Source organism: Ambystoma mexicanum, chromosome 6p (assembly GCF_040938575.1).
Source record: "Ambystoma mexicanum isolate Mex_15411 chromosome 6p, UKY_AmexF1_1, whole genome shotgun sequence".
NCBI lineage: Eukaryota > Metazoa > Chordata > Amphibia > Caudata > Ambystomatidae > Ambystoma > Ambystoma mexicanum.
This window is the reverse complement of record NC_090935.1, coordinates 624,651,856-624,665,619: the sequence shown is the minus strand read 5'-3', so window position 1 is coordinate 624,665,619 and position 13,764 is coordinate 624,651,856. Positions and strand designations below refer to the sequence as shown.

General features: G+C 43.9%; 1 protein-coding gene across 2 annotated transcripts in view; it reads right to left on the bottom strand.

The window, feature by feature from the left end:
• Window positions 1-13,764, bottom strand: part of GFM2 (GTP dependent ribosome recycling factor mitochondrial 2) — a 925,389-nt gene that overhangs the window by 354,144 nt on the left and 557,481 nt on the right. Inside the window, exons 9-10 of one of the 2 annotated variants that reach the window (XM_069627482.1) lie at window positions 3,284-3,344; window positions 1,452-1,658 (exon numbers count right to left, since the gene is read on the bottom strand). In XM_069627482.1, coding sequence (XP_069483583.1) covers window positions 1,452-1,658; window positions 3,284-3,344 — 268 coding nt within the window. The remainder of the gene's footprint in view (window positions 1-1,451; window positions 1,659-3,283; window positions 3,345-13,764) is intronic. The other variant, XM_069627483.1, reaches the window with a different exon arrangement.

The following is a 13,764-nucleotide window of genomic DNA, read 5'->3' as shown; positions in this document are numbered from 1 at the left end:
AGCGCCAAACTCAGCGTTTCATCCTTCCGAGGTAGATAAATGAGCACCACACACTGTGGGTAATAATAAGCAGCGCTCAGATACCTGAGGGTTCGTAGCGCTATATAAATGCCAAATTATTATTATTAATTATTATTATCATCAGAGTAGGAGTAAAAATTAACTCCATGGCTGAAATTTCCTGCATCCTGAAAGCAGTGAAGCAGCTTCTGATGGTTGACAGAGTCGAAGGCCGCAGAGAGGTCAAGGAGAATCGGCCATGCCATGCGTTGCCCTCTGATTTCTGTTCTTTCTCCAGTTCAGTATGTGGAGTGTCCAGCCCCTGATCAGGGTCGGCGTTCCATCTGCTTCATAACTTGCAGGCTCTTTCATATGCCAGCCAGCCCTGGGGCTGCCCAGGCGTTGCTTTGTAGTCCTTTCTCTTTCTCCCATTGCTTCGCGTCTCCTCCACAAGTCCTCCTCCTCGTCTCAGTTAATGGGATTTTCTTAGTTAAAGGAATATTTACTGTTTCTGGTTTACAATAGCACATACTGGTATTTTCTTCACACAAATCTTTATAGGATATGTTTGAAGAGGTAAAATTGGTATATTCTTGAGGGAGTTCCTCACAGGAACAGGAGTCTTTGTGCCCAAATGGGGAGTCTCTCCCGGTGACGTCCCACTTGCCTCAACCCATAGGGAGGGTGTTGCAGACTGGCGGCCTAACCTTCCTAGCCTGACGGGGTGAGGGTGACCCATGGGGAGAAGGGACAAATCCCAGCGATTTGTCATACCCCCCCCCCCCCCCCCAAGACATATAATGCTGCAGCCAAAATACTGTCCATGTCAGGTTCAACCCATACGTTGAACACTATCGCAACATAATCAAGAGGAAATTCAAGGATGTGATTGGATCATCCAATTGGGCACATGTTTAGTTCAGATCCTTCCTCTAAGGCAACCCATCTAAAAGTGTGACAGGTAGGCATTAAAAACACTTACAACAGCTACTGCCTCCAGAATTATAGTGTTCAGTGCACACTGTTTGTTTGTTTGTTTATTGAATTTCGAATGCGCACCAGACCCGGGGGTAACAGGGTGCAGCAATAAAACGGTGCAAAGCCTACAAAGTTACATAATGAATAGCAATATGACATGAAGAGTAACTACAATACCAGGCGTAGATATGAACATGCAGATCAAATATAGTTTCAGTACAGTGAGTTCCAACAGTAATGTATAATAGTTACAAAGTTTACAAAGGTAGGTAGCGAATGTGTCCACCCCATACAGCACACACCTGAAAAGAGCTCTACTTGTACTTTAAGTAAACTCCTGTACTCTTTAGACTGACATGGAGACACATCATTTTAGCTGCTCATCTATTACAGACAACCAAAAACAGGTGTTGTGCCCCGCTAAACTGTTTAGAAAGGATGTTATATTGTACTTATGAGCAATTCGTGTTTACATATTTACTTGAAAACTTTACTTGTTCTATTAAGGCATTTCTTGCATCGTTGGCTTCGTGTATTAATTCAGAGGCATCTGTGTCTGTCAGAGGGGTTCGCACAAACAACCGTCCATCATCCAGCCCAGGTATGGAGTTCCACATTATTTTCTCTTTGGTCACAAGGTCCACTAGCCCTTTAAAAGATTTGGCAGTGCCAATCGGTAACTGTAAATACAATCAAACATTAACATGCATGTTAATATCATTCACTGCTGAATTGCAATATCACAATCAGTACTCTGAACTTCTAAACTAATGAATATTGATGGTGCACAGGTTTGCACTTCAAAGAAAGTCAAAAGCTTAAGTACATTGCAGGGGTCATAGCAAAAGAGAGTGGTCATTCCCAATGTGTGCTACATGAAGAACATACAGAGCAGCTCGGTTAAGATGGCCCCCAACGATAGCCCCCTGTCATTCTCCCTACATAGCCCATGTTAGTCTTTTCACTGCTGAAGACGTCCCTTCCGTAACTCCGACTAAAAGTCGACTCACTTGGTGTCGGGATTTTAGAACACAGTTATAGAACACAGTTAAGATTATCGACATGTTGGAGAACATTTACAATACAAATGGAGACCAACTGCTTAAAGAAACACTACAACAAGAAGTTATTTCCTCTCAATTATGAACTGCACAATTTCCTAGAATAATGGCAACAAGTCCGCCAACTTTTAGGTCGTAGCCATGTTGCAGAGAAGGTCAGTGGCGAGTAAAAATAATCATATGTAGCTACTACTGCTTGAATGCTCAAATCTATTTCTAAATTAGTTTGTCTTGTACTTGTGTGGCATATAGCAATGTTGAGATACATTTAAACTGACTATGAAGCAGTTCAACTAAAGATTTGCTTTTTTGCACATTAATAATCATAGCCATAACTTGCCCTAGTGTGACACCCGGGGTAATGGTTAATGTATTTGATTCCAATCAGTGTTGACTAACATTTTGAATACAGCAAGGAGGTTCCAAGCAAAAAGCCTACGAACGACTTACAACCTAAGGGAGCACTACTCAGACAGCAACCCTAATTGACTCCGAGACCTGAGCTAAAGCAAGCCACAGGCAAGGTTGTTATTCAACATGTGTGCCTATGCATGGTTTGCAAAATGAGCAAGCTATTTGATCCACTGTGCCCTACATTGGCTTCCTGCATGGTGGCATTTGTTTTATACAGGGTTAACTAGGTTCACTAATCAGTGCATGGGAATTTGGGTTGTTTTTTTGTGTACTATTGGTTCGCTGTGACATGACCGAAATCTAATTGCTCGAAGTCACCGTTTGAACGTAGATGCTAAACCAGTAATCAGTAACCAGTAAATCATTGAGCCTGTCAAAATGACAAATTCCGCACGAGGGCGCTCTTGCCCTATTTATCCTGTATTTCCGGAGGAGCTACTATGTAAATTGAGAAAATGAACAGAGGGTCAATGTGTACCTCTTGAGAACGATCAAATGAATCATTCGATCAAAAATCTTCGATCAAATTGGCTAATTAGGTGCAAGCCTTGCCATCTAGAAAGGTGCACAGCGAGGTTGCATCTATCATGTTCTGTGCTTGGTATGCACGTAGATGGGGAGGGGCTATGTCTGTATGCATGGATAAAACCGTACGTGCCTTGCTCTGCTCATCTTGTGACATCTATGCATGCCATTATTTAGGCTGCCCACCAAAGAATGGTTGTGCATGAGTCACTCAGTGCCTGCCAGGACATGTGGTTCCGTTCTATGGTTGGGAGGTGGGGGAGGGAGGGGACAAGAGAAACTTAAGATGCAGGCGTTAACTTTACCTGTAGAAGTAGTGGTTTAACCTTCAACTTTTGTTTGATGCTTTCGAGAGAGCAGGTAACACTAAAGAGGGGAAAAAAAGTTGACACATGAAGTTGTTGGGTACATAAAATCACATTCTTAAGCATGCAAAGCCTACATGGTATTGTATCTTTTATTAAGCTCAACTGTGTCACAGCCGCACAGTCACAGCAAATGCAATATAATAAAATGACGTTCACATAGAGTAGGAAGGAACTACACGGGAATGGGCATGGGACTATCCAGCTTGCTGATATGGAAAAACAACACTTTTACCTATAGAGTGAATAAGCAAGCTCGTAAAAGTGCTGCAGCTTGACACAATAAAGCCAAGACTTCCTGACTAACAATAGCCTATGCACGGATCAATGCACCAACCTTTCATCTGATGGCATTTGTAAAGTATAACAATGGGGTGCTTTCTGGTTGATCAAAATAGCCTGCATCTGGTTACTCATATAGCCCTTCAGATGCTTTTTGGACTTTTACTCCCAACAGCCCTAACCAGCACGGTCAGTGTTGAAGGACCATGGAGTTAACGTCCAAAACCTTTGGAGGGCCACATAATGAGAAACCACAACCAAGGGTACCATGATCTTTCATGCTGTAGACAAGGAGCACTTTTGGATAAACGATTGTAAATGTACTTCTGTGTTTCTCCTTTAGTCACACTATTTGTAGATTTTGGACAGTATGCAAAATAAGTACAATACAATCACCTATGCTTTGTATAGATATGATACGTTAATTATAACGCGCTTAATACCCAGATGTTTCTAAGCACAGACCCGGGATCGAACCTGTGTTGCTCTGTATCTTCCTTCCAAGGCGAGCACGTTGCCGCCGAGCTATCCTTAGTTTTGTTAGAAAAACTGATATTTGTTCACTTGTTTTAATTTATAAGGAGGAAAGGCTGTGCCGGTTGTGTTTGAATCAAACCCGGGTTCTTGAAAAGTCATATGTAGCTCTGAATTAGGCTTACTAACCTACGGAGATATCATGCCCGCCTATACAAGTCATTAAAGACAATACGTCTTCCATCTACACGTAGGCAAGTTAACATGGGAGCTCTAAATATGTGTTTTTCACACGGTTTACTACGAAGTCCACACGTAAAATCATGAATGTTTAATCAGTATTAATTGTAAAGGGTTTAGCAGTTTATAATTAGGCTGAGGGATCAAAAGAAACTTCATTTTTTTAACTTCTTAAAGATTAGAAAATCAACAACCCTATTAAAGAAAAAATGTTAGTTAAGAAAGCCACATCCTCTTATAGCATTTGCTAGAACCGTTTTTCGGAACTCCACCATTCTTGTTTTTGGAAATGGTGTCAACCTTCCAGGAATTGATCTTGTGATCAGCAATTGGCATATGGGTTTCTGGAGCACCACAATCAAGTCCACCAAGGTCCACCTCGGAATTCTTAACTTGTTTGTACTACTTTTTGCATTACTAATCGAGTCCTTTAAATAACTGGGATTCTTCAGACAAATTATTTACAGAAAGAGACGCAAAACAATAATCCAATTTCCTATGTGACCATCTCTATTGACCGTACCCATTAACATGGCTACAGACCAGTTATAAAGAAATTCTGCCCACATCCAGTCAAGGGTATTACCCTTTGATGGACGCAACATGGCTCGTCTAGACTCCTCTATGAAGACCTTATCGGAAAAATCATTGTGTTGCCCCATGTCAGGACATTTAATATTTTCCTGGTCTGCCAATAATATGCATTTATAGAATATTTGTCAAACCAATCCCGAAATAAACATGCTAAACTTGCTAACTGTGGTAAGGGCCAAATTTTGCAGGCCGTGAACAGATTTTTGCATCTGCTCTGAAGTGTCACCTACTCAATTGGGTGGTTCTTCTTCATGGCTGGTAAAAAGCCACCCTTTGGCTTCTCATGGTTGCCTTTTATCACCTTGTTTATAACTGTAATACGTGTTTAGAACTATGAAAACCCTGGTTGTCCTAGAAAAAAAGGGGAATGATTAGGGACACGTTATCGGGGCAGGTTGCAAGGTGGCCGGCAACCGTGGCCAATCACCATGGAATTTTCACTTATTCTCAAGAGGGAGCCACCGCATTGTGATTAGGGAGCCTGCTATGCAAAACACTCCCTTAAGGGGACAGGGCAAGCAGGATCCCAAATGGGGTGATTCCCCTCCGACCCCCCGCCCCACCACCCTTAGGGGACAAGGACTCTCCAATGCACCAGTTTACAACATCTTCCTTGACACCAAAGTCCTAGGGGATTTCCACTTAGATGAGAGCTGAAGGGCATGCAAATATAAGTGGGCTTTTAAATGTGCTTGGTTGTGCTCCTGACCCCTCCTGCAGGCCTGAGCCAGCTGACCAATGGTGTTGGGTTTCTCGGTGCTGGAGAGACCAAAAATTGCGGAGACCCTTACTACAGGGGATGGAACTGCTGCAAAGCAAAACTGCGGCTGGGAGAGGGCCAACCCGAGCAATGCTTTGCACAGCCTGATCCTTGGCTGGAGTGCAGAGCTAGTAGAACCTGGAGGCAGGACTACTTCCCATATGTGGTGGGCAGAGAGTCCATGGGTTCCATGTGTTAATATCTCTGCAAAAATATTGCGATACAGAATCATGGCCATATTATTGCGGCAATATTGACCCATGGACCCTGCGGGGGACACCCCCGCAAACCTCGCATTATTTTAAAATGTGCGTGTGACACCCTCACCCCCACAAATTATCCCCACAAAAAATATCGCCTATTGCGAGACAAACGGCCATATGTACAGCAATATTTTTGGTGGGGATATTTTGTAGGGATACCAGTCTACGGAACTCCACCAAGGCATGGAGGGCTGAGAGTCCTAAGCCACGAGGTCACTGCTGAAAGGGGACTCTACCACCGCAGACGCAGCGTCCCGAGGCACTTGAAGCATGATGCCGAAGGAACCGTAATGAATGGACAGCCCAAGAAGTGCAGAGCTAACGCGATCCGAACCGCTGCCTTCGAGGAAGTCCTCTGTGGAGACACAGATAAGTGGATCACACCTAGGAGAGGGAGCAGGTCAGCTTCACTCTGGAGAGTTCCAAAATGGAACGAGGACGAGATAACGCTGAAGAAAGCAACCAAAAGCCCTGGTGGGAGCACCAGAGATCCCAGAACAATAAAATGACCGAAAGCATCAACCAAAGAGGGGTTGTCAAATACCAAAGAGAGAGAAAAACATTCTGAAGGGGTGAGGCTGAATCTACTAAACCTCAAGGGGGTAGCGAGTACAAAAGAGAAAGGAAACACAACGAGGGAGTCAAATTCAGTCCAACACCACAAAGGAGTTACCAAACTCCAAAGGGAGATAAAAGCACTCCAAGGAGTGAAGCTGAATCAAATAACCCACAAGAGGTTACCGAATACAAGAGAGAAAGAGAAATACTCCAAGGGGCTGAAGTGGAATCTAATAAATTGTGAGGGATTACAAAAAAGAAACACACCGTGAGGTGAATTTGAATCGAATAACCCAGGAAGCATTACCAAATAGTAAAGAGTTGAATCTAATAAGCCACGAGTGGTTACCAAAAACAGGAGAGAATGAGAAACACTGAGAGGGGTTAAAATTGAGTCCCCCAACCCACAAGGGCCTACCAAATTCAGATGGGAGAGAAAAGCACTCCAACCGGGTGAAGTTGAATCCTCTAACCCACAAGTGGTTACCGAATACCCAAGAGAGGGACACTCCCAGGGGGTGACCTGGAAGACAACAATTCACAAAGGGACATCGGAGATCAGAGAGTAAGCAAAAATCAAAGAAGGGGTGAACCTGAGCTGAAGGAACTTCAAAGTCTAATTGCTGACTTAAAGAAAGGACTACTTGTTTTGAACAAGGCTTTGCTCGAAGGGGTAAGGAGACCCTTTTTCGGTAGGAAGCCAAGTAACTTTGATTTTGGTTTTAGTAGGCCACAGTCTGAAACTCCGATAACCCAGAGACCTTTGGACATTGCCTTGACCAGAATGAGCAGCAAAAGCTTGAGAAAGAGACATTTCTGGGGAGGTGGGATGCGGGGTGGTGAGGAGTCGTCCACCAACCAGCTCACCAGCGAAGAAAGGGGAGTAGGAATGTCTATTTAGTTTTATTTTCCTTTATTAGTGGCAGGGTAAATTGGCACAATAGCATAGGTTTGGATGGAGGACAAGGTTTATTTTTCTATTTTTAGTACAGGGGACCTTCATCGTAGCAGTAGGGCTAGAGGAGGCATTTTCTTTACTTTAATAAAGTGAAACAGTTTGAACCATGTACAGTTGTCTGTCTCCTATGTCCGACCTGTAACACAGTATTGCTGTTTGTCAAACAAAGATTAATTAGCTTACATCACATTTCATTTTCAAGCAATTTTGTTATTTCCAAAACAGGCTCTTGGATCTTAAACTCCTGCGTTGTTTGAGTGATAAAAAGACTGCTCAGTAACAGTTGGACTCAGAACCTGAAGAGAGTCATCCAAGCACAGGCTCATCTCAAAAGGAGAACGTGCTAAATTAGTAGTGCGACCAGTTTACAATGTGAAAACACCTGCTACGCCATTTAGTCTTTTCAACATGTGGGACTTGTGACTATTACAAAAAAAGTACTGTGAGACAGGCATGGTGTGGAGAGAGAGACGGACTCAAAGTAGTTAATTTCAAAACCTCTATTTACTAAGGTTGCTGGGTTGGTGTATTGCCTAACTGGACCCAACTCTAAAGCAATGTCCAGATTTCCAAGTGGAAATGGAAAGGCTCGCCCTGCCAATGGTAAGTAGGAGAAAATCTGGGGCCTCTAGTTTGAATGTCTTGAATGATAGACCCTGGAAAATCTCTCCCAATTATTAACTCTTCAGGTAGATCTGGTATCACTGCGGATGTGATGATGGTATCACTATTCCGAATATGGGTGGAGATAGGGGTTTTGGAGTAGATTTCTTGATCCCCATGTACACAAGCGATTACCGTTTTCCCTCGTTTGATGTTATCAAGGGGTACCAGGTCAGATCTTATTGCGGTCTGCTTACTGCCTGAATCTATAAGGGCCTGTAACGCCATCCCATTGACCATAACATGTAATGGTGTGACAGTAACATGCACTTGTTTCCATCTCATCTTCATGTTCCTCCAACAGCTCAACTATTAAACATCCGATTTCCAATTCTTCCTTTTGGTTTTGGGGGCAGTTCCGAGCTAGATGTCCAGGCTCTTTACAAGAGAAACAAACAAGTGAGGTGGGCTTCCATGGTTTGTTCTCTTTCTTTTATTTATTATTTGTCTCAGAACTCTGGTCTTTATTCTGATCTTTCTCGGAGGTAAGGTTCTCTAGTTCTTACAAAGATTCCTGTCTTATCCTGTGAAGGGGGATAAGGACGGGTAGTCCCTCGATCCTCCTTTTTGTCCATCACTCCGGTGCAACCAAAGGTTGCATGATTTTCAGCAGTTTCAATTGCCATGGTGAGAGTGGGTTTATTAAGCTGTAATATGGCCCTTTGAAGAGATGGCGGTAAAGAATGTATAAACTGTTCTATGATTAATTTGTCAATCACTTCAGCCAATGTTTTGCCTCTTCGCCATAGGGAAAGGGTGTTTTTTATTTTTTCTCCTAGTTCAATGAGTGCCTCTCTCGGGCTCAGTTTTATACCCCGTAATTTATGGCGGTTAAAGTTACTGGTTTGTCCAACCCTTTGCAAAAAGGCTTCTTTGATCTTAAGAAAGGAAGCTTTTCCGGGGAGATTCAGGAGCTGATAAAACGTTTGAAGTTCACCTTTCAGAAGGGGTCCTAAGTAGCAGAGTTTGAGATCATAACTCCACTGAAATTGTGTGGCTACAGTTGTGGGTAGAGTAATAGTTTTGTCTGACTTACCTCCCAAAAAGAGTCTGAAACCTTTTCACAGCTGGTGTCGGATTCCTGTTCTGAACCCTTTTTACTCCCCGGTGGTTGTTCTGGAGGATAAAGGTGGTTATCTCGTTGAGACAGTGGGAAGGTCTATAGGTGCCAAACCCTTCCCCACAAGTGCTGCTCCCAACCCACTAGGTCTAACATACGTATGGGCATATCTGACTTTCAGAATGAGGTGGTCCCACTGCTTGAAATGGTAAGTAGACAGAGGAAGAGTATCAAGTACGAATTGATCTTTAAAGTATAAGTCTTGATGATTAAGCAAGATGTTGGTCTTATTCAGAGTAAACTGTTATTACTGCGACTCGGTCCTGATCTTCTACCTGTACAATGATTTTATCCCATGGGCCGGAAACACTATAAGTAGCATCGGTTCTCAACTTTTACCAATTGAACGGTATTCCACTACTGACACCATATGTGAGACAAGCATGGTATCAAGAGAGACACAGACTCAAAGAAGTTAATTTCAAAACCTTTATTTAATAAGGTTCCGGGGTTGGTGTAATGCCTAACTAGCCCCAACTCTAAAGGGATGGTTCCCTTAACTGATGTTTCTAAAGGCTGTCAACATCAGATAGTCCAAAATAAAAGTCTGTCTGTGTCTAAACCTATCCATGTCCTAAATCTTTACAAAAATGTGATAGGCAGTCTTTAAAAAGGAAGAGAAAAGTGGTTCAACAGACAATAGGAAACCAGGATTGGTTTCAGGTGGTCTTTTCACTAGGTGTAAATTGGTCAAGGTCACAAAAATGAGTTCAATCAAAAAGGGCTGTTTGTAAGACCTTCTCCACAAAGCCCTTGCAATATTCTCAAATACCTTCAGTGTCTTTGGATCCTTGGGGTTCCCTTCCCCAAGCTTCAACTTGTTCAAGTTCCAAACACCACAAAAGAAATATAACACTTCCTTTTGAAACTTGTTAGGGTTCCCTCCCCCAAGCTTCAATCCTTTCAACACTATAAAACAATACGTCTCCAACTTGTTTAGGCCTCTAAGGGTTCCCTTCCCCAAGCTCAGGTCCCTTTCAGTTTCCAACACAAAATCAGTTTTGTCAGAATGTACTTTGCTTTTCCTTCAGTATCATAAAATAATAGGCATTCCACTTTGTTAGGCCTCTGAGGATTCCCTTCCCCAAGCTTAGGCCTCTTTTGGTTTCAAAAACAAGTTCAGCTTGTCAGGATGTACCATTCCTTTCAGATACAGTTCTTCCACACACACTTCACTTGCGGGGTACAATCAGAGACTTTCGAAACCGCCGGGTTCTTTGCTCCTCCTAGGCATGACCTATCTATAACCCCTCTATTCATTCCTTGCGCCTCCTTTTAAACCTTTCACTTCCAGGTGCTTCCTGCACCTCTTCTTGTTCTCCTTTGTTTCTTCCTCGTGAACACTTGCACCTTCCCTTTGCTGTTCCTTGTTTCCACTGTGCACTCTTGCACCCTCCTTTGTTTTGTTATCGTGCCTCTTGCGCACATTACTGTTACGCTTACCTTGCCTCTGTGGGAGTGCCAGGAGCCTCGGGACTGGTGTTGCAGCTGGGCATGGGTCTGTGCGGCTTCACCTAGTGTAAGGAAACAGGTGTTAACTCATGCACTTTGCACTCCTCCCTGGATCCTCCCCTGGTTTTCGTGTCCCTCTGGGGTCCTGCTCACCTGCTTATTGAATTGGTGGGCTCTCCGTCCAGCTACCACGTTCAGGGGCTTCAAATCTTGCAGCAATATGATGTGCTTCAGTTGCTTCACTGAAGCCCAAGCCCAGACCGGCTGCGGCTTGGAGATGCAACTCAAAAAGTCTTCTGCTAGCATTGCAGCGCTGCAATGTGTTCCTTCCAGGTAAGTCCAAGCAATAGTAGCCGAGTGGCTGTGGCAGTATGTAAGTAACAGTATAAGCAGCGTGGCTGCTGATTTGCTCAAGAGTGGCCTGCTAATATCTTGTTTTTTCCCCTTCCAAGCGTTGGCGGAGGACCGGAGCTGCCCTCAGAGGACCCGGAGCTTACTGGAGCGGTGTGTTCTTTGATCCAGAGTGATGTGTTGGGACAGCTGAGAGCTGGGCCGGAGCCGGGAGCAGAGGAGGAACAAAGATGCCAAACTATGTGAATCGCTAATGTGGGAGTTCCAGATGAAGCCTGCGACTTCTAAGGCAAGTGTGAGGGGCCGGGTTGAGTTCTTGTGTAGAAGGATACCTGCTAACCTTGCTGTTCCTCTGTTTCAGATGGAGCGCCAATAAGCGTCACACTGCCAACCAAGGCAGAATAACGTGAAGCACGGATTCCTGTCTGGGCGTTGCTTATATAGCCAGCCATTCTTAGTAACAGGACAGCAACATACACTTAAGTTCTATGGCTCACCTAACGGCCATCTTGGGGGAACTAGGAAGTCTCCAGCCTCCTACACAATTGCGCCAAGCATAAACCCAACTTGTTGTGCCCCCATGTAACTTAGATTTGCTGGCACCATGAACATGAGAATGACCAGGCAACCTATATCTGTACTATGAGAGGGTGTGCGTTTGCAAGGAGGTATTGGTGGTCATGACAATTACATACTTTCTTTACCCTTAACATGCACCCTTGCACTTGTCCGTTTCTTTCTTGTGCTTCCTGCACATTTGACACACTGTCCTCTCCTTACTGTGCACACTCTGCACAGTCTTTATTCCACTTTTCCTTCTTTGCACTGTTCAAATGCCTTTCTTTCACTTGGCTTTGCTTCAGTGCTGCTAGTGCAGCTTCCTTCTTTCCATTCGCTTATTCTGATTATCTCTTACCCTTTTCTGTCCTTCGTACACTTTATCTCACTTTTCACTGCGTGCCGCTTTAAAACAGTTTCTTTCTCCTGCTCCACTTCGGAGTGTGCGTTTTGACTGGAGTTTCTCTCATTCACCAGGTAGCGTTGCATTGACAATCGGTCCTTCTGGATAATGGGGTTGAGGTCAGGGTCTCAACCACCTGTCCCTCAGACATCCGTGGGAGCGGCACACGTTCCAAGGGAACAAGCATTTTGCCGAACGCCACTAGTAGGATACAGGCTGCCTTACTCCGGCTCCTTGGAGGCACGGCTCCCTAGCCACGCTGCAGCTCCTCACAAACCCCGGGCCAGATTCTCTGCACAGTGTTCTCCTCCAGACTTTCACTCCTGCTGCTCTCTGCTCCTTGGCTTCTTGGGTCTGGACAGAATCCCCAGCTTGATCGCCTCCTTGTGAAAAACACCTTTTAAAGTTGAAAAAACAGTCATGTGAAGTCAGGTGCGAGTGGTCATTATTAAATGCCTGATCCTGCCTGACTGTATTAGTGGGACAACTTGAGTTCTTTCCATAGTAGGTTTCCCTTACTTTCCCCATGTTGTTTCTATGAGTAATGTTTACTGCTCCTCTTCCTTGTCCCAGGATTGGTTCAAAATGGGGAGGGGCTGATGGAATAGTTTTGGAGGGTAGATGTATTTCAGGATACTCTTATCAGGGAATTGATAATGGACAGAGGGAAATCCTCTAGCCTGGTTCTCCCCAAAGGGGATGTTGCCCACTTCCAAATTCCTGATGTTCGATTATACAAACATGGGCCTTGATGGCATTCCCTGTGATCTAGATTGGTAGAGGATGAATGGATATCAATATCAGACTTCTGGCTTTGTTTTAGTTGGTTTTTCTTCCTTCCCCACCTTGGGTAATTGACTCTTTTCTTCCTGCCCCTTGGGTCATGGATGAGGCGATTGGAATTGGGAAAAATGAGACCTGGATTAGGGTGACAGGAATAAATGTATCCCAGGAAGGTGTCCGGGACTTCCTCCTCCTCTTCTTTCATCCCATCAGAATACTGCGTCTCGCCTGGGTCATTCCCACAAAGACAACCCCTGATTCCCCTACCCATGTGATCCTCCCTCACTCGTCCCCCTCCAGGGTTGGGATACAAGAGCTAAGGCCCTCCCCTGGCCACCTGAATAGAGGACGCTTGGGGTCTTAATGGGAGAATACCCCTACATTACTCACAGAAGCTATATTGCTTTTGGTACGTGTCAAGATTCGTTTTTACCCTATTTTCTTCTTTCGGGTGAACATCATTTTTGATGACCAATCATAATGACCATCCTCATTATGAGTGTCACATTTGGACTTCATTTATGGTGAACTCTTTGCCTATTGTAGGTTTTTTTTTACATTTGTCCCATGTCGAATTAGTTGTCAGACTGTTACTTTTATCTCAACAAAAAAACTAAAATCCAAACAGGACCATGCACTTCTAGTCCACAATTATTTCTTTATTCAGTTAGATACCAAAGTCTAAAAATTCAGCTTAGATCTGTTTTGACATATAGATCTCAATACTTGACAATACCTGGGCAATGTCACAGACAGTCAGTTAAGGACTGCTATTAAAAGAAAAAGCAAAATAAATCTAACAAACAGTGCTCTTTATTACATGCTCACCTCATTCAGACTAGCCTACAGTGCACACTTTGTTCTAAAAACATACAATGTTAGAATGCATATAGGTTGGGGCGCGCTGTTGAGCAGCTGAAAGTAATGGCAGCCTGATAGAAAGGCTCCGGCCCCAACTATAA